At 35.5% G+C, this 21,786-nt stretch overlaps 2 protein-coding genes across 3 annotated transcripts; one reads left to right on the forward strand and one right to left on the reverse strand.

The window, feature by feature from the left end:
• Positions 1–272: 272 nt before the first annotated feature.
• On the reverse strand, positions 273–5,883 carry LOC104889452 (pyrroline-5-carboxylate reductase). Of its 2 annotated transcripts, XM_048641649.2 has the most exons (8): positions 5,603–5,883; positions 5,276–5,324; positions 4,496–4,587; positions 4,292–4,364; positions 2,303–2,423; positions 2,059–2,164; positions 1,072–1,119; positions 803–991 (listed from the first exon to the last, which is right to left on the reverse strand). In XM_048641649.2, the coding sequence occupies exons 1-7, from the start codon at positions 5,798–5,800 to the stop codon at positions 1,105–1,107; spliced, it is 654 nt and encodes a 217-aa protein (XP_048497606.1). In that variant the 5' UTR covers positions 5,801–5,883; the 3' UTR covers positions 803–991; positions 1,072–1,104. The 2 variants fall into 2 exon arrangements, with proteins under 2 accessions (XP_010672976.1, XP_048497606.1); XM_010674674.4 differs by lacking the exon at positions 1,072–1,119 and having other exon boundaries at positions 273–991; positions 5,603–5,878.
• Positions 5,884–19,429: 13,546 nt separating this feature from the next.
• Positions 19,430–21,225, forward strand: LOC104889453 (uncharacterized). The gene is made up of 2 exons (XM_010674675.4): positions 19,430–19,650; positions 20,367–21,225. Exons 1-2 carry the CDS (start codon positions 19,501–19,503, stop codon positions 21,021–21,023), a joined length of 807 nt encoding a protein of 268 aa, XP_010672977.1. The 5' UTR covers positions 19,430–19,500; the 3' UTR covers positions 21,024–21,225.
• The last annotated feature ends 561 nt before the right edge of the window (positions 21,226–21,786 follow it).

The following is a 21,786-nucleotide window of genomic DNA, read 5'->3' on the forward strand; positions in this document are numbered from 1 at the left end:
ATGAATATTGGCATGAAACTTCTCTTACACATGTTCGTTCAAGTTCATACTTGACAGCAAAAGGAAACAGATTTCATTGGAATTGTCTACCAAATCAATGGCTCATAATAAGTCATCTACGTGCCACTCTCATTTGTCATTTCACCATTGACCCTAGTAGCGAAAATGCAAATTCTTTTTTGTGGAAATCACCAGGTGCAACATTATGCAAATAGAGTAAATTGTATGCCAAACACTGTCGATATCGAAGCTTACAAAAAGGAGAACCAATCTCTAGAAACATGTGTTTTCTTATAAACAAACTCTCATATATACAAAAGAACATACAAAATTTATGATATCCTTTTATTATGAGGCATGATCTCCATATCGTGGTCATCTCATAGTCTCGTTTCTTTTGTGACAATGAAGTACCAATGCTTGGACAGCAGTGCACCGCCGTTCAACCATAGACGTGATATCATCTCTTTTAGATTGTTACCCTAGAAAAATGACGACCTTCTAATATCAATTCACTGTTTGGAAATAGAAAACTATTACAGATTACCCTGACTGTTCAATGAAAACAATTAGGGGCACTTATTTCGAAAGTCGACTACAGCATGCTAGTATTCGATAACTGATATGCTTCCGGCGGTAAAAAATTCCAAGCATTCAGCCAAAACAATAGACAAATGCGCATTACGTAGACCTCTACCAATGAGTAGTGACTATACACGATTTTCTGTAGCCTTTTGCGTGGTTCAGCTCCACTGGCTGCTGCCCTCAAAAATTGAAAGTTAGAGATGTTTCCTTGACAAAGTTAGCTCTGGGAAAGTTCACGGCCACGCTTTGCAGCTGCCACTACAGCATTAATCAAGGTGCCTCGAAATCCACCTTTCTCCAACTCATGAATGCCAGCAATAGTTGTGCCTCCTGGTGATGCAACATCATCTTTGAGTTGAGCAGGATGCTTTCCACTATTAACAGCCATGGATGCTGCTCCAAGAACCTGGAGGGTAACCATTGAACTTGGTCATAATCATAACAGATACAACGGATAATGCTTGGCTAAAAGAGAAGGAAATTCGCCTATATTTAACAATCTACGTGGTGGATAACACTTCAGCTTGAGGTTTCCTGCAATTGTCAAATTTTCTCTGTTATTCTTTCGGCTTTGTATTTTCCTTGGATTTTAACTGCTATTAGAGCAATTCGAGTATCAAGGTATTCTTTAATATTGGTTCCCCTGGATTTTTTTTGAATCAATCTCCAGCGCAGCAAGGTGTGGCTATCTATTATTAAAACAAAAATTCTTCAAATAATATTTGCTATCACCTCCATCAAAATATACTCTCATGTCGCCAAGCAAATTTCATAATTATACTTATATTTCCAGACAGGAGAAATGTTACTGAAAATTTTGAATTGATTAAAGCAGTTTCTAGTACCCGAGGACTTCCAAAAAAGTTCCATTATCACTGGTTTGTAAGAGATGGACCATCAACTGGGCATTGGAAATAATGGATTTGAAGGATATTACGGAAATTTCTTTTTTTTGATCCATATGTAGGTGTCATGTTACAAAGTTCTAATGTTAAGAGTTGAGTTTCTGGATGGTAGATACATATCTATGTCGCTTTTATGCCAGCAGCACTCTTTTGATGCATCTTAAGAACGAGCCATTACAACAAAGAACGAGCTGAAACCTAGAAAAAGAATGAAAATCTTCACCTCACTTTATACATATTTCGCTTCAGTAGGGTTATGGTTGAAGAATGACAACTTCGTTGAGTTGAGGACAGAATAACAAGTTCACAAGCACAACTTATTCTGTACACTAACAGGATAATAGATGATGAAAGGTGCAACTTGCAGCCAAAGGAAATGATGGTTGTACACAAAGGACTAAGGTATTCTAGGTGAAATAAAGGAATGAACAAAGAATAAAGAAACAAACTACTATTAAAAAAGGCAAAGGAAGGGAACAGTCAACTAAAAAATTACTCTAGGGTTTCCGGAGTTACTGAGCCAAAATTATGTAATTGCAAGTAAAGACGTTGTCGAAACAGAACTTACAGTTTGAGCAGCTAAACCTTTGGCAAGTTCTCGTGGTAGACCTGCAGCAACTCCTCCATCAGCCAAGGCTTCTATGGCCAAAAATATATATGCTGGCCCACTCCCACTATACATCTCAAGGGCAATAGAGCTCAGTTAGTAGAGATTTCGTCTGATGAACCTTCATCCGTTACAAGCTTAACCTCATAATATTCATGAGATGCTTAGAATAATAAGTCAAGAGCTTCAAGTAATTCTGACATACCTAAGACCAGTAATTGCATCAAACAATTTTTCGTCGGCTCTCCAAACCTTGCCAATTGCTCCAAATAATCTTTCTATAAGATCACCATCCTCCTCAGTTGCTGTCCCTCCCAAACTTATCACTGAAACATTGTCAGCACATTACCCAAAATCGATCAGATGCAATCATGAAACAATAAGGTAGGACAAGAAAGCACAAACCAGAGATAGGCTCGTCAAACAGACATGAAGGACTTCCAAAATGGCTTGCACAAAGCAAAGAGCTGAGCTGTAGAGAACAGATCTGTTTGAGATCCACTACCTGCCCAACTACCCTCCCACATGCCAATTTTCTCACATTCGAGAACAGGAGATACATTGACAAAATTAAGAGCATATTAAGTTACTTTCATTGCTCCCCTTACAAAACAAAGTTACTCCTGTTGCTAGTTGTTTTTTTTTATGGAACTTGGGCTAATAAGTGATTGACTCTCAAACCCATTATATATTTAGCAGAATCAGATTCATCAAGCAGTTGCTAAGTTATTTATGTCTCTTTGGTCGGTGGTGAAGGATTCAGAAAACGCAAAACTTCTTGCTCCATTGCATGCTTTCATAATTAAACAACAATTGAGCAATGGGGAGCAGCTTAGCATTATTTCTACAAGTTATTTATTGGATGAACAATATTCTTATTTCATAAGATTGATTTCATTGTTCAACTTAGAATTTAAGTTTTCTTGCATTATGAACAAAATATGGTGCCTGATTCCCTTGCTATGGCAAGTATTAGGAGGGGGAAAAATGTGGAGAACCGTGTCTGTAAATTAAGCTCTGGTATTTGGAGTTTTGGATACTAAATTATAGGGCTTGATCTGTGTTTCACACTTTGTAATGCTTAGTTGTCTTACATAAATAGTGGCAGGGTTCAACAACCCTCTTCCCCCCCCCCCCCCTTCTTTCCCCATAAGAGTTTGAGAAAGAAAAATGGAAAAAGAAGGTAGAAAAAGCATACATCTCTAAGCTGTTCCTCTATCAGAAAACAATATGCAATGGTTGACACAACAGCAGTTGCAACAACTAGCGCTCAGTAAACCAATCATCAATGATGAATCTCAAGAGTGAGGAACTGGGGTGTCAATCCCATACGTCATTTCCAGATTCTGAAACTCACGGATGTTCACTATCTACTTAAAAGGAAGTAACTACAATACCTTGGCAGTTTGAGCCGGAGATAATTATATCAACAAGGAATATCATAACATTGGTTTCCAGTCTATATGATGCCAATAAACACCAATAAACATTCTATAGAATTAACAACTGGACTTAGATGAGTCACATTACCCAACTCCTTCCTATCTAGCTAGACAGTTTTCTTTTATTTTCTTTGAAGATATGACTCCAATTAAGACCACGAAAGACAAATAAAAACCAAGTCATCAAGTTAAGAGACAGGGATTTCATTCAGTGTCACATAATCAGGTCACCCCTACAAGTTGCCAATTGGTTCTCCCGAATTCTGTTTCCTAGTTCCCTCCTTCACTAGGCTAATACCTAAAACCCAAATGCTGTTCCCGAACCTGTTCTTTCCGCAGCAAGCTGCAAAATTTATGACCCTGCTCCATTTCAAAGTGTCCATCCAACTAACTTTTCTTATATAATTTGTCACTTGAATGTCAATGCTTTTAAAGATTGTCCCTCAAACACAAGCAAAATTAACTAGTTATAATGCAATGAAAAATGATTTCTTAAAATGTGAGCAAGAGGATGTATAAATATTATACTTCAAAAGAAGTATAAGAGACTATCACTGTAATCTGTCTCCAAAGTCCCCAAAGCTCCAACATCTATATTCAGCAAGAACAAGAGCGAGGGTTGTTCACAAATCGAATGAAAGGCCATAGCATGTTAAAAATGAATTTTGATTATCATTCTTAAACTTAATAGGAAAAGTATCATGATTTAAATATGTAGCAGATAATAATTATACCAAAAGATGAAAACAGACCTGATGCGGCCACTCCAACAGCAGCAGGAGTATTAGGCATCACCCTAATAAAACGGCTTTGCCCAGCCCATTCCTATTAAAGACACAGCAGCAAACATATTAAAAAGTGTCAAAGCTCTATGCAATAAGATAACAGATTAAAAATAAAGGATGCTTAAAAAGCCAATAAAGACCCTAGTAGTTCCCATATTCCTCCAAAAATACCTGTAAGTCCTTCAGTTTTGTTCCCGCAACAACTGATACCAGGAGCTGCTTCTTTGAAAGCTTTGGACTCAACTGTAGCACCACATCTTTGACTGCTCCATATATCAAAACATAAACAGGTTAAATAACAGAGTCAGCCCCCAAAAGAAACATCGTATTGGTACAAACGCATATCTATAAAGCCATTTGAATCCTGTCAAAAAAAAGCCATTTGAAAGTCCCTCCGTCCCATTTACTGGTCAAAAACATCCTTTTCTTCTTGTCTCGTTATATTATCTTCAATCTTCAACAGTTCAAAATTTTTTCAATCATTTAGGAGAACAAGCAAATGTATATGCGTAAGCCTGATACAAGTGGTCTTCTACATTGGACATGTCATTTGGTATGCTTCCATGTTCCCAGTATTTGACGATACATCTCGGATTTCGGAAGTAAAAAATGAACAATCTATTAATGATTCAATAAAACCATAAACTTCACAAAAAACTCAACAATAGGTCTTGAATTTGACGGTGTGACCAAAAGCATTTGGTTGAACCAAGTATTAGTTACACAACAAATATACAAATTCAAGCAAAGACACATAAACATTTAACCTCTTGCAATGATTCATAATCAATACTTTATAAAATAACTTGGTACAAGTTTTGCTCAACTTTTAATGTATTTTGTGTAACTAATATACATGATTAGACCAAATGCGGTCACACCATCGATACCAAGAATTCGAAAAAACCTCAAACATAAGAAGCACCAAATTTGTAGAGAAAGCACGAGTACCAATTTGAGGTTTTACAGAGAAAATAATCACGTCACAATCTTCAACAACCTGTACAAACCACAAATTTACTCCATTGAAAACACATAGTATTTGATAAAAAGGACTAAAGACAAAGATAATCAATCATCGACACAAGCGATTAACCGATTACTATAAAATAAAAATTCATCTAATCTCAAACCTAAATTACTCAAATTCGCTGACACATAAATAAAATTTACTCTACAAATATATAGTACAATAAAGTGAAAGTAATTCTACAAATTAATGTAGAAACACGAAAAAATTGATAATTTGGTAATGAATTATGAAAGATAGAAAGAAACCTGGACATTGTTGTCGAATACAGAGACTCCGAAGGACTGGAAAGCTTCGCGACGAGGGAGACCAAGGTGAGCGGTTCGAATCCGAGAAGGAGGCAAAACACCGGAATTAACAACACCTCGAGCAATACTTTCCGCCATTTTTCCAGCTCCAATAAACCCTAGCTTGAATGTGTCACTAGAAATTGGTGTCATCGCCATTTTTTTCCCCTTTCTTCCTTTGCTTTGCTTCTCCCAGGTTTTAATCCTTCTGAGTTTTAAGTGATTAGTGACCGTATTAATTATGAATATTAAGCATTATGTAGAAACAAGAGAGCAACAGCATAAATTCTTTAAATACTACTCCCTCCGTCCTAAAATATACTTCTCATTTCTATTTTGGGAGTCAAATTTTAAAAATTTTGACCAACTATTCTTACTAATGTATTGAAAAAAACATATTCATGAGGGGTTTTATTAGATTCGTCTCAATGTGTAAATTCGTCATATCAACTTTTTTATATTTTTTACTAATAAGAAATAGAAGATATCGTAGGTCAAAGGTATGTCTTGGAGACTGTGCAAAATAAAACGGGAACTATATTTTGGGACAGAGGGAGTAATAAACTATACGAATTCAAATGATGATAACAAGAATCACAATTCACAAATCACAAATCATCAAACAATCAAATTGTAAGGGTTTCTTTTTTTGATAAATGTGAATTTTGGGGGAAAAAATTGGAGAAAGAGAATCAGTAATTCAGTAGAGAATTATAGTAGTGAATTATAGTAGGCGTCAGGCGACGAATGATGAATTGATGATTGACGAATAAAACCACAAAGGTCAGAGGATTACCGATTACGGCTATGTTCAGTTCACCTTATTTTTGCTTATTTCAGATCTAATCAGATCAGATCAGATCACAAAAAAATAAGTTCAGATCAGATCAGTCATGCTTATATTTAAAAATCATTATATTTTCATTACATATTGTAAAAAATATAATAATTGAATATAAAAAGTACTCACTGAGACGAATCAAACAAGACCCCACATGACTATTATTTTTCTTATATATGAGAAAATCTAAAGATAAGATCGTGTAATCAGAAAAAATAAGTTCAGATCAGATCAGAAAAAATAAGTTCAGATCAGATAAGTTCAGATCAGAAAATTTCAGGTGAACTAAACATAGCCTACGTTGGTTCTTCAACTCTAATGTTTGATGTTTCTTCCGCTTTTCAGTTCTTAGTTTTTTTTTTTTTTTTAAATTTTTTTTTTATAATAACTGAACTCGAAAATTGGGCCCTGAGCGTGGGCCCTGCTCGGCCCACCCAGGGCCGGGCCTGCTTGTTGGCACGAGAGTTTTATAGAAGTAGTAAGTCGCAAATTCGACGAACTAAATTTGATTTTTAATTCATATAAGATATGAATATATGATGATATTGTTCCTATTGTTTTTACATGATATTGTATATGATAGTTTTTAGAGTATGTGCATATAATATCATAAATAGAACATGAATGTGTAAAACAAAGAACACAAATTTAATTATACAAGAACATGTGCATATAATATGTTAAAAACAAAAAACTAGAAAAAATTGAATAAAACCATAAAAGAACATGAAGGTACAATAAAAGAACATCATGTTGATAATAAAAGAACATGTGTGTATAATACTTGAGGAACAATATATTATTATAAATCACAAAAATGATTGAAACATAAAAGCAACAAAAAAGTATCAAACAAAGAACACCATACGAATTATAAAAGATCATATACATATAAGAGTGAGAAAAAAAACTATATAAAATCACAAAAATGAAATTAACATAAAAAGAAGAAGGTATAAAACAAAGAACACCATCTGCCTGTAAAAAAAAAAAAAAAAGAACACCATCTGATTATGAAGGAACATGTGCATATACAACTTGAGAAACAAAAAACTATTAAAATTCGGAAAAATGTTTTAAATTATAAAAGAACATAAAAGTATCAAACACAGAACACCACATTGATTATAAAAGAACATCTGGATATACAACTTGAGAAACATTAAATTAAAAAAAAAAATTATAACAATGAATAAAAACATAAAAAGAACATGAAGAAATTAAACAAAGAACATCATACTGATTATAAAAGAATATGTGCATATAAGATTTAAGAAAAAAAAAACTACTTATTATAATAGCACATGTGGATATAAGATTTGAAAAGTAAAAAGTTACAAACAATCACAAAAATGAATATTATGTAAAACACTAAAACGTGAACAACAAAAAAGGGTCAAGCCGCTCAAGTTTTTCAAAGTTGGTATGTCTCCTGTCTCTTTTTTTTTTCTTTTCTTCTTCTACCTCTACTGATTTCTCTGTTTTTTTTTTCTTCCCATTTTTTAATCTTCACCAATATATTTTTCAAACTGCAATTATTTTTTAATATTCACAAATATATCTTTCTTAAGTTTCAATATCTCAATAAAAATAAAAATAAAAAATGAAGTTTTTGGGGTTTCAACGAGATTTGTGGGTAAAAAAGCATTGTAATTAGTAATTACTTAAAATCTTCATATTGTTTGAGAGATATTCTTTTCCGTTTAATTTTGAAACAAGACTTGCGTTTCAAATATAAGATTCTGCGTTTTGAAACAGGTGCACAATACCCATTGTGGTCTCGAGACCACTATCCATGATTTGGTAACCCAAGTTGGGTTACTACTTACTTGATTACTTCCAAGTCTTCCAGTTCTAGTCACAGTTCTGAGTTTTCTTCTTGTTAATTACTCCATTCGTTTCCTAAAGATCTTCCCTCTTTTCGTTTAAGTGCGTTTTCAAAAGATCTTCCCTCTTTACTATCCTTATTTGGAAATTTTTTCCCTTTTACCCCTCATGTCTCTATCATATGGGTCCACCATTACATTATTAATTATTCAATTTTACTCCCTTTATCTCTCCTACTTTAACCCCTTTTTATTTGTTTATTTATTTTAACCCCTTTCTCTCTCCTACTTTACCCACCCCATAACCCACACAAATGGATCCTCCTTGATATCTGTAGGAACAGTAACAAGGAAGATCTTTAGGAAATGGAGGTAGTAGTAGGGAACTAGAGATGGTAATGGATCGAGTAAACTTGAACGGTTGAACCCATACCCACACCTGCTCCACAGTTCAGGTTTGTTGGGTTTAGATTTTAGATTTTTCAGACCCAGACTCATAATTTTTGTGTCTAGCGGGTCCACAAGTTCTATATGGACCTTTCATAGTTTTTAGTTTTCAATACTTTTCATCATATTTTTTAATTTATGAAACTCAATTTTTTTTGCCCTGATATAGATATAGGTTATGCATTTATGAGTAAAGCATTAGCTAAACAAAAATTTAAAAAATAACTCATAAAATTTTAAAATGTTACAACTTATAAAGTTATAAGTCTTAAATGGAGTTACAATACTAATGAGTTGACAAAATCACAACTTATAAAACATTAGAGTTTAGGTAAAAAAAATTTGTAAATATGTAACTGGAGTCTTCGAGTCGTATCCGGGCTTGACATATGTGGATCCGATCCCGGACTTGTTGGGTCTAAAAAGTCTAGACAGACCCTTATAAATGGATTTGATCCTAATGGGTCTAGGTCATGTCTAGGATTCGTTACCATCTCTACATACAACTCAAAGGTGTAAAAGAAAAAACTCAAAGGTGTTTAAGTGAACACAAAGTCTAGGTTTTGTGTATTGGAATACATCATTCACTCAGGGAAAAGCTTAATTTTTCGTAAATCCAGACAATAGTTTTATTTAATAACCCTAATTCGAGTATTCGATCAATAAAAAGAATAATTAATAGTAGTATACGGTTTTATTTATATAATCTTACTTGAACTAAGATTCCTAACATGTTTAAAACAAGAAAAACAAACTATTCGAGGTCTAATAGTAAATCTTGCAAGCAAAAAGATTTGTTAGGCTATGTTCAGTTCACCTTATTTTTGCTTATTTCAGATCTAATCAGATCAAAAAAAATAAGTTCAGATCAGATCAAATTAAATCATACTTATATTTAAAAATCATTATTACTATTAAATATCTTTCATTACATATTAGTAAAAATTATAATAGTTGAATATTAATAAAGTACTCATTAAGACGAATCAAACAAGATCCCACATGACTATATTTATTCTTACATATTGAGAAAAATCTAAAAGATAAGTTCTTGTAAATCAAATCAAATCAGATCAGTTCATGCTCAGCCAACTAATAACATGAATCATTATTAGTCATCATCTTTAATCAGAAATACAATATAATAGTATTAAGACTATTAACCCACTGACTCTAACGACTCGTTTGGTAGTTGGTCATAAATGGTGGTAATGGGAATGAATTTGTGTGTAAATTTGTGAAAAATATCATTGTCCATTCTCATGGTAATGCTAATTTATCCTAAAGTGTCCATTTTCCTTCTTGAATTTTCATTCCCATCCAATACCACCTTGTAGGGTGGTAATGAGTGGTAATGAAAATTGGTTCCCCTTGGAGACAAAAACACAAGTAGGGGTGAGATTGCTTGCCCATGAAGGAAAAATGTCTCCCCATGGAGATTTTAAGGGTCTTTCCCTAATAAAATTACACTTAAAATTCATTCCCCTTACCATAATTTATTAACGACTACCAAACGGACCATAAAGGTTGAGAATCTACAATACTATTGCACGCAAGACTTCATGCTCTCAAGTGATGCAGCAATCAACAGCAATCCAAAGGATAAAGAATCCATATTCCATCCTTGGACGTTTGCCACATCAACTAAGGAGCGCTCCCACGTCCACCTAACAATTGCCAAAATAGACACCCACCAAGAGCACTGATAGGAAGTCCATTAGGCACCCAAAATTGTCTTCTTCCGAAAGCACCAACCGTTATCCTTACAGATCCATTGCTTCTTATAGTGTTACTTCCTATATGCAAATTACCTATACTACAAAACAAATTATTCAAAATGACCTCCTTTCCATAATTGTAGTAACAGTTACTTCTTTTATGGTGTGCAAAAAGCCAGAAAAAGTAGCCATGTAGACGGGATTCAAATTGATCTCACAACAATACATTACCAAGTCTACTTTCACCAACATAAATGTCATTACTTCCTCCATAAGGTCAGTAAAACAAACCTGAAGTTATTAAGAGTTAGTAGTTGCGTAATTTCTATAATAGAGTTCCTCATTAAATGTCGAAAATACTTTCAAGTCACCAACAAGTATCTCAACAACCTTAGATTTGTCTTGCCTGAGAAAATCAAACCAAGTTAATAACACCAAATTCACATTCAAGCAACAACAAAATGACGATAATTTACTTAGATGAAACACGAAAAAACATACTGGTCAAGAGCTTCCAAATACTTAGGGCCTGTTCTCCCCAGCTTATTTTCAGTTCAGTTCAGTTCAATTCTGTTAAATATGACTTGAAATCTTGTGAATGGCATGAGGCTAACTTTGAATGCACATATCTCTCAATATATAAATGATTTTGATGTGATTCAAATTGGAGGTGATAGCTTGTTCAAAGAGCTTTCCAACGATAGTCATATGCCCAATTCGATGAGAAACGAGAAAGTTATGACTGTTTTACGAAAAACTGACGAAGCTGTTTCGTCCCGGGCCCGACCGGCGGATTTCGCCCGACCGGTCGGCGGTGCGCAGTTTTGAACGCTGAACGCGTTTTTCGATATATTTTTCGTTTTAAGTTATCTTTTAGGGTTTGTACGGGTTCCTTATGATTATAAAAGGGATCTTAGTGTTCATTATTATTAACACAACTTATGAAACACTTTTAGCCTCTAGATTTAGGACTCTTGTATTATTCTCTCTGATTTTCTCCATTATAGTGAAGAAGCTCTAATCCCCCACCTGTGGATGTAGGTCAAATTTGACTGAACCACGTAAATCCTTGTGTACTTTGTTTGTTCATCTTTATTATTTTCTCACCTTCATTATTTCATTGATTTTCTGTTCCGCATTAATCAAACTACAACACATCCGTTATAACAAATTCAATTCAGTTCAGTTCAGTTCAATTCAGATTAGTTCAGTTCAGTTCAGTTCAGTTCTTGACAATACTTTTACTCTCACATATCACTATTCATTTTAGTTCAGTTCAATTCAGATCAGATCAATTCAGATCAGTTCAATTCAGATCAGATCAATTCAGATCAGTTCAGATCAGTTCAGTTCAGTTCAGTTCAGCTGTTTTATGCCGAAGAGAACAGGCCCTTAATCATTGTATAATAGGGTTTGATTACTGTATAATAGTTTATACCTAATCATGCCTTGTATATTAAAATAATTCATATATTCATTCATACAAACTAAACCAACAAACATATATAAATCCTATTGTCCTACACATTCTCTTTATTTTAGCATGAATAAGCGTAAAATTTAGATCCAACTATTCGAATTTAATTGATATTGCCACAAGAGTGAGAAGTAATGAATGAGGAAGTTAGCAGTCATCTGTTCTTTTCTTTTTCCTTCTATCTTTTATCTCCTTTCTTTTTCTCCCCCATTCTCCTCTCTTCTGGTCTGCTTGTGTTCTGCTTCTATTCCTCTTAATGAGGCCCCCTTTTCCCAGTCCATCTAAAAATAACCTTCTGATCAGACTGTTTTCTTAAAGAATATATAGGTTTTTTTAAAATTACAACAGTTAGCAACAAGTAGCTTAATTGCATGGGTTAAGTTAAAATACCGCGATCATAAATTTACAGAATGACAATGACAAAGGTAGGAGAATACTCATCGAAAATTTAGCCTTTTTGTTACATATTTAGTTGCTTGTGCTGTGAAATTGCATAATGATGTGATGTCCAAGTTATGAGCATTTGTTATCCTGTGTTGGAGTTCAACCGGAAGTATGTCAAAGGCCTTTATAGAAGGGCTTCTGATGAAATTGATGCACAATACTACTTAATGATTAGCAATGATTACATGAATAGGATGTATGGTAGTGGCTCCATGATATTTGTCCTAGGCTGTTTCTGTACTGATGTTCCAGTACTTTTTATGCTGCTGTGCCAGCCTTTATTGCTTTTGTCTTTTAGCTATTATGTGGTGACTAGGCACCTGTGTGTGACCTAGAAGTAAGGGTAGTGGCGCCTATATAAGGGCAGCCTTTTGTCTGTAAACACAAGGAGAATGAATGAATGAATGGGAGAAAACCTTGGAGAGAAAAATATCCATGGCTACTGAAATTATTGTGAGCTGCAGATATGACATTGTTAATGTCAACATGGTATCAGAGCCACGGTTCAAAGTAAGGTGATTTATTTCAGCTCTTTGTCAGTAGTCTAAAAATATAATTTTTATTTTCCTAAAGTTTAAATCTTGCCTGTTATTCCTTTCTTTCTGCTCTTCAAGTTGTGTGTTAACTTGCAACTCTTAAAAACTCTGTCTTTGCTAAATCATGGCACCTGGAATAGACAGTAGTAATCCTCTCTACCTACATCCTTCTGATGGAAGTAGTTCCATCACTGTAGAAAAACTTCAGGGATCAGGAAACTATAGATCTTGGAAGAGATCCTTGGAAATAGGGCTTGCCTCTAAAAGGAAGCTTGGTTTTGTTACTGGAACTGTGAGAAGAGATGGTAGTGATAGTGTGAAACAAGAAGCATGGGATACGTGCAATAATATGGTTATATCGTGGATCTTGGGTAGTGTAAGTGAGCCTATAAAAAAGTCCATCATGTTTTTAACAAATTCTGCTGAAATATGGAAACAACTTGAAAAAAGGTATGCAGTGACCAATGGGTCTAGAAAGTATAAGTTGAGCAAAGAAGTCTATGAGACTAAGCAAGGAGGAAAGTGTATAACAGACTACTACACTGAGATGAGAGGATTATGGGAGGAACTAGAATCCCTAAGTAGCCTACCTCCTATAACCACTCTTACCTCTGAAATTAATGCCTTTATCACAGCCTTGAGTGAACAACAAGAAGAGCAAAAGTTGTTTCAGTTTTTGAATGGGTTAGATGAAACCTATAATGTGCAGAGAAGTCATCTTCTCATGATGAGTCCTCTGCCATCTGTGGATGTGGCTTCTAGTTACCTTCATCAGGAAGAGAGTCAAAAGGAAATATTGAAATCTGTAAAGGAAGAAAGTGATGCAACTGCAATGTTGAGTAAAAGTAGTGAGCTCAGTTGCAGTGAATGTGGGAAAATAGGGCATGTAAAAGAAAAATGCTGGAGGATTGTTGGGTATCCAAGCAAACATCCAAGGGCTCAGAGAGAAGGAAAAGAAAGACTGAGGGAGCCATGGAACAATGGTAGAGGAGGTAGGTACAGTAGAGGAGGAAGATACAACAGAGGAGGCAGGAGTGCTGCTCATGTAAAGAGCAATGTGGAGACAGCCTCCTCAAACACAACTGGTGGTGCCACTATCACTGCTCAACAGCTTGAGCAACTCATGAAAATGTTACCCACACCATCCAAGGCTGTAGGGTCAGACACAGAAGAAGAGATGGACTACAGCTATGCAGGAATGGTGAGCTGTAACTTGGCAGATTCAGTCAAAACTGAGTGGATCATAGACTCGGGTGCTTCTGACCACATGACAGGGTGCCTGAGCTTGCTTAAAAATCCCACTACAATGAAGAAGGAACAAAGAATTAATCTTCCTACTGGAGAAACAACTGTAATCTCTCACACAGGAGAAGTAGATTTACAGAATGCTTTGAAGCTTAAAAATGTTCTCTACATTCCCACCTTTAAGCACAATCTTCTCTCAGTGCAAAAATTGACAACTGATGGAAATTGCAAAGTAGACTTCCATTCAGGATTCTGCATTATACATGACAAAGAGAGTGGAAATGTGCAAGGAGTAGGAAGAGCTGAGCATGGATTGTACTACTTGATAAACAAGCCTATGGATAAAATTCTGAAAGCATGGGAAAGAAGCAGTGAGTGTTTAAAAGCTCAGGATGAAAAGAAGGAAGGTGTGACAGCAATGAGTGCAGAAACACAAATCCAAATACCAGGCACTATCACTGATGTGCCTAATGTTCCTGTTACAACTTTGTGGCATTGGAGACTAGGTCATGCTCCATTTCAGAAGCTGAACAAGATCAAGGATCTCACTGGGTTCAAGCATGACCAGGCAGATGTGTGTGTTACTTGCCCTCTTGCCAGATTTACTAAGCTTCCATATAAGCAAAGCAAATCAAGAGCCTCTAGAGCCTTTGAACTGGTGCATGTGGACATTTGGGGCCCATACAAAGTCCCAACTAGGCACAATCAGAGATATTTCATTACTATAGTTGATGACTATAGTAGAGTGACATGGGTGCACCTCTTGAAACAAAAATCAAGTGCATTTGAAGCCATACAAAACTTTGTTCATATGGGACAGACACAGTTTGAAAAGAGAGTCAAAGTCATCAGGAGTGACAATGCTTTAGAGTTTGATGACAAACAATGTAAGCCCTTCTTTGCTAGCCTTGGAATCACTCATCAGACACGCTGTGTAGATAGAGCTCAGCAAAATGGCAGGGTAGAGAGGAAGCATAGGAACATTCTAGAGATGGCAAGGGCTCTAAGGTTCCAAAGTGGGCTTCCATTGCAATTCTGGGGAGATTGTGTCCTGTGTGCTGTGCATATTACAAACAGACTGCCTAACAGTGTCCTTCACCATAAGACACCATTTGAGGTACTATATGATACACTTCCTATATATAATCATTTAAAACCTTTTGGCTGCTTAGTTCTTGCTACTAATCCATCTAGAGTGAAGGACAAGTTTGCTGCTAGGGGTGTACCATGTGTTTTCCTTGGGTACCCTTATACTCAAAAGGGGTACAAACTCTTGAACTTGTCTAACAATAGCACCTTTGTGAGCAGAGATGTAAGATTCTATGAAAATATATTTCCCTATAAACTTTTCCATGTGACTGATAAACCAAAGACAGATAACATTGTAGAGCATGGCTGTGTAACATTAGAAGAAGAAGAAGTGCAAGAAAATGTGAGAGAAGAAATTGAAACAGGAGAAAATGACACAGGAGAAGAGAGACCTGCAGGGGGTGTAGAAGTAAGGAGATCCACTAGAACACCTAAACCTCCCACCTGGCATCAAGATTATGTCACAGCCAACTTAACTCAAAACTACAAACCTCACAAAATTCATCAAACAACTCAAACTACCACCACACCTCAATTCTCATGTTTTATGTCCAAAACTCTTACCCTTCATGAACCAAACACCTTTAGAGAAGCCATAAAAGATGCTAAGTGGGTGGAAGCTATGAATGAAGAGCTTGATGCTCTTGAAGAAAACCAAACCTGGACCATAACTGACCTTCCTCAAGGAAAACATTCCATTGGGAGCAAATGGTTGTACAAAATCAAGTACAACTCAGATGGAAGCATTAACAGATACAAATCTAGGCTTGTGATCCTAGGTAATAGGCAGAAATATGGGATTGACTATGCTCAGACTTTTGCCCCAGTTGCAAAAATGGCAACTGTGAGGTCACTTCTTGCTGTTGCTGCTATAGAGGGGTGGCATTTACATCAAATGGATGTTAAAAATGCATTTTTGCATGGTCATGGTCATAGGCTTACTGTGTTGCCAGGAGATGAATGGATGCAAATGGAGAAGAGTTCTAAAGTGTGCAAGCTGAATAAGTCCTTATATGGACTCAAACAAGCCCCTAGGCAATGGTTTGCCAAACTGAGCAGTGCATTGAAAGAGAATGGTTTTGTGCAATCAAAATCAGATTATTCTCTCTTCAGTAAATAGAACCACACCAGCTTCATGGCTATACTAATATATGTTGATGATTTGATCCTAGCTAGCAATGATATTGAAGCAATACAACACACCAAGCAGCTTCTCAGTAATCACTTTCAGATGAAAGATATGGGAATCCTCAGGTACTTCCTAGGGATTGAGGTTGATCATTGCTCTCAAGGAATTTTCTTATCTCAAAGAAAATATGTTCAAGATTTACTGAAAGAGTATTCCATGGAAAAGTGCAAACCAGTAAAACTTCCCATGGACAGTCATACAAAGCTTAACACTCACACAGGAGTTCTCCTTCCTCACTTTGAGTAGCCCTATCAGAAATTAGTGGGGAAGCTCATCTACCTATGCCTCACTAGGCCAGATATCACATTTACAGTGCATGTGCTCAGCAGGTATATGCACCAACCTACCAGTGCTCATATGCAAGCTGCCAAGAGGGTACTTAGATATCTTGCAGGCTCTACAAGTCAGGGTATTCTTCTTGCTAACAACTCTAGTGCTCAGTTAACAGCTTGGTGTGATAGTGACTGGGGAGGCTGTGCTAGTACTAGAAGATCAACTTCTGGATTCTGTATCTTACTAGGCAACTCACCTATTTCTTGGAAGTCAAAAAGACAGTCAGTTGTAGCTAGGAGTAGTGCTGAAGCAGAGTACAGATCCATGGCTTTAACTATTTGTGAGGTCATGTGGCTCAAACAGCTCTTAAGAGACCTTGGCATGAGACACATTGGGAACACTTTGGTTCACTGTGACAATCAAGCAGCATTAGCCATCGCCTCCAATCCAGTTCATCATGAAAAGACAAAGCATGTAGACATTGATTGTCATTTCATCAGGGACAAGACCAATGAAGGGATCATACAGCCTACATATGTGCCTACCAAGGAGCAAATTGCAGATGTGTTCACTAAGCTTCTCACTACTACTCAGCATCAATTTCTTTTATCCAAGCTGGGAGTTCAATCTAATCCTCACTCTCAGCTTGAGGGGGTGTGATGAAATTGATGCACAATACTACTTAATGATTAGCAATGATTACATGAATAGGATGTATGGTAGTGGCTCCATGATATTTGTCCTAGGCTGTTTCTGTACTGATGTTCCAGTACTTTTTATGCTGCTGTGCCAGCCTTTATTGCTTTTGTCTTTTAGCTATTATGTGGTGACTAGGCACCTGTGTGTGACCTAGAAGTAAGGGTAGTGGCGCCTATATAAGGGCAGCCTTTTGTCTGTAAACACAAGGAGAATGAATGAATGAATGGGAGAAAACCTTGGAGAGAAAAATATCCATGGCTACTGAAATTATTGTGAGCTGCAGATATGACATTGTTAATGTCAACAGCTTCAGCTTCTAAGGAGAGGGAAAACATTAGAAATCAGAAATACATAGCAGTTTATGTGATCTATCAGTTTTTGACCCAGATTAGAAACCACAATTTGGCAATACATTAATACATTTCAACTAAATCATGCCCAAAATTTACAACTACTTAGAATTTTGACCAAGACTTTAATTAACATAAAATGAAAGAAAGAGTGAAAAGAGTAACCTGACCTTTGTGCCCCACATTTTTGGGTTTGATATAATCTTCTAGGGATTACCTGAAAGTCGAACAACGGAGCTCTTGTCAATTGTTATGCGATAAAAAAAATTGCAATTTACTCTTGAAATAAGATGGCTAACATGAAGTAAGAACTAAGATGAAAAAAAAAGTGATCTTCAAGTGAGTGTTAATATAGGTCTAACATGAAGTAAGAACAAAAACAACCCTCAACTGATAGGTTCTCTGAAAGTTCTTAAACATATACTTCATATGAACTGCTAAGTGAAAAATTAGATGGCTAAGCATAATAACATGCCAATTTGAATAGACACAACATCATAACTGTATGTTGTATTAGCATTACAATTTAGAACACAAGTCATGTTTTGAATCTTAGAGTAGTGCGGTGGTTGATGAACATTGGATAAAGGCAATCATAGGGCAGTGAATAGCAAACAGAAAACAGGTGCAAGACAATGATCAGTTTCATGATCAAGAAAGCTCGAAGATACTTGATTTAGAAGAATAACCATATATCAGGCACACACAGATGAAAGTATCAAATTAAATTGAGAAAGGGTTTTGTCGCCTAAATGTAATGGAGTACTAATTAATCACAATACTAAGCGCTTGAGTTATTCAAGCAAAATACTCAGAAGAAAATTGTGGGCCAGCTCCTTAAATACCTTTTGTTTTTTTACCCAAAACCTACAATTGGAGGACAAATTCCCTTGTTACTAATGGACCGATAAGGTTTACCAGCATGTAATAATTACGAAAAATAGATTAAATGAAGAGTAGTATGCGTATAGTACCCTTCAATTTGTTTTTAACGACCTAGTACTCATTTTTTTGGTTTCACATAGTACCCGTCATAATTGAATTGGTTTTTAAGCTCAAAATTCAAATCGACTTGCTTCTGAAGTTTCTCCCCACTCTCAGGTAATCTTGAAACAGTAGCCTAGAGAGCAAAAAAAACAACAATCATCAATAGGAAATTACATAAAGAAGGCTCACAAGTCATAGTTGAAAAAAAACATTAGCTTCATATCGATAGCTTCAAATCATCAATGTATTTTGCTCATGCATCTAAGGGGGTTTGTCTTTGGTGCATCTATGATGTCTGTAACTGTAATATACATTGTGCTTATCATAGGTTTCTTTGCTACAACATATCATATGGGTTGTAGACTACCTCATTGCACAAATATAAAAACATTGCACTGTTTAATACTAATAATAAAAAATACTTGATGTCAACGTGCAACCAGTTGCATGAATATTATGGGTATTAATGTGTGTTGAATTCAGCTCATACAAACTTTCTCCTCTACATAACTTTAAAAAGGAAAAAAGGCAAAGTTGAAGACGGCTTTTAAAAGGTTATGGAATAGATAGAATCATCATGGATGACGTCAAATGGCACAAATTTGGGATTGGCAAAATTGAAGACGGCTTTTCTTTGTCGATTCCTTCTTTAATATAGCACTATAGTCTATAGTTTATAGTTTATACCATTTCGATCTCTACCTACATCTCCAAATTAAATTAATCGAAGAGAGAAAAATGGCGGAATTGTTTATAAAGCAGGCAAAACAGTACGCAGTTGTAAGACCAACATACCCTAAACAGTTGTTTGAATTCATCGCTTCCAAAACCCCATTTCATCATCTTGTTTGGGATGTTGGTACTGGTAGCGGTCAAGCCATTCCACCTGTTAGTTACTTCTTCCCTCTTTCTTAATTTACATATCAATCTTCGCTCATCACCAGTATGCTGCTATGTTATTGGGAGTACAAACTTCTATTCTTATTAGAAAAACATATACTACTTAACATAAAAAAAAAAAAAAGCTTTTCTCCCCAATTCTCATACTATTAGAAATGTAGAATCTGCATATTAAAACTAATTTCTTTTATTAAACTATTCCTCATTAATATTGACTTTTGATACTAAGAGGTAGCTGCGGTGGCTAGTGGTATATGTTAGTTGTGAGAGTAGCGATTAATAGTTAGTGTGTAGCTTTTAGATATTAGGTCATGTCAAAGTAGCGGTATAATATGTTGATGTTCGGTAAAAGGAGATGTCAAGGTAATTGTTTATGAATAACTAGTTAAAACCTCAAAAGAAACTTTAATACTTCATCCGTTTTGATTTAAATGAAACGTTTGTTTTTTCATGCAACCTAACACGCATCTTTAATCATAAATTGACCTCAACATCCTGAACTATAGCTCGGGTGCACCCGACATGTCGACATTACCAACTACGACTAGTAGCCTAACTAGGTGGTGGTGCATTCCTACATTTGAAGTATTTTATTTTCTTGATTTCATTTGAAGTATTTAGCATTTTTTAACTTACCTAAAATAATTTTCTAACACAAGTAAAACAAAATAATTGAACTTATATCTAATAATCTTTATTTTCAGTTAGCAAAGATGTACAAGAATGTCATAGGTACAGATACCAGCCAAAAGCAGCTAGAGTTTGCACCCAAACTCCCAAATGTGAAATACCACCATCATACTTCTCCAATCATGTCTATTGAAGAACTCCAACAAAATGTAGCCTCTCAATCAACCATTGACTTAGTAACAATAGCACAAGCATTACACTGGTTTGACCATCCCCAATTCTTTGACCAAGTGAAATGGGCCTTAAAGAAGCCCAATGGGATCATTGCAGCCTGGTGCTACACCACTCCAGAGGTTAATGAAGATGTGGACGCGGTCTTTGGGCTTTTTTACAAAGTTGATTCAGGCCCATATTGGGAAGAAGCCCGAAAACGCGTGGATAACAAGTATAAGGATATATCTTTTCCATTCGAGGCGATAGATGGGTTGGATCACACAGGCCCATTTGAGTTCAAGGCTGAGAAAGTGATGAATTTGGAAGAATATTTGATGTATATAAGGTCTTGGTCTGCCTATATAACTGCAAAGGAGAAAGGGGTGGAATTATTAACAGATGAGGTGGTAGAGAAATTCAAGCATGCTTGGAATATTAGTGGTGGGGAGAGTGAAAAGGTTATGAAATTTCCTATTTATTTGAGGATTGGCAAAGTTGGGAAACTCACTATAGAATGATTGTCGTACGGTTTTATGGTAATTCTTTTGTGATGTAGTACTAGCCTATAATGAGAATAGACAATAAATTACAACTTTAATGTACTAAATCAAATTTCTTCTCTCTATTTAGATGTTATTGACATGTATCAAATCTTCTCCAAGAATATAAGTGTCATGCGACGCATATAATTTGTATTATAAGAATATCTATAATTTTAAATATCTAGAATAATATGATCTCAACTAAAATTTGTATTTATATGCTTATTTATTTAGCAAGTTGATCGAATTTGAACATATCATAATATTCGTTGAGATTCAACATGTGAGCATATATAGGAATACTCATTGATATAAGGTTTCACAAACAACTTCCTTATCAATATTCTAAATTATTGATATAAGGTTTCACAACTTCCTTATTAATATTCTAAATTTAAACAAAAAGGTTATGTATATTTAAATAAATTATAGGTCAGTTGTTGAACTCTATTCCGTCATGATTTCATTATAATTTAGGTTCTTTTTGTTACAAGCATAATACTCATTTATATAAAGCTAATTAACGAACATGGCTCAAATAACAAGTAAGCCGAACTCAAATACATCAACTCCTAATTCCTTATGAACAAAACGAGCTCCAACATATGATTGAGTATAACTTATGGATTACAACCCAGTTCGGATCTGACCCTAGTCCGCTTCGATAGGAAGGAAAAAATCTAAGCCAACTTCGACAAAAAAGTAATTCGACTCCGACTCTATTTAAAAAGTCCGACTC

Source organism: Beta vulgaris, chromosome 3 (genome assembly GCF_026745355.1).
Source record: "Beta vulgaris subsp. vulgaris cultivar EL10 chromosome 3, EL10.2, whole genome shotgun sequence".
Taxonomy (NCBI): Eukaryota; Viridiplantae; Streptophyta; class Magnoliopsida; order Caryophyllales; family Amaranthaceae; genus Beta; species Beta vulgaris.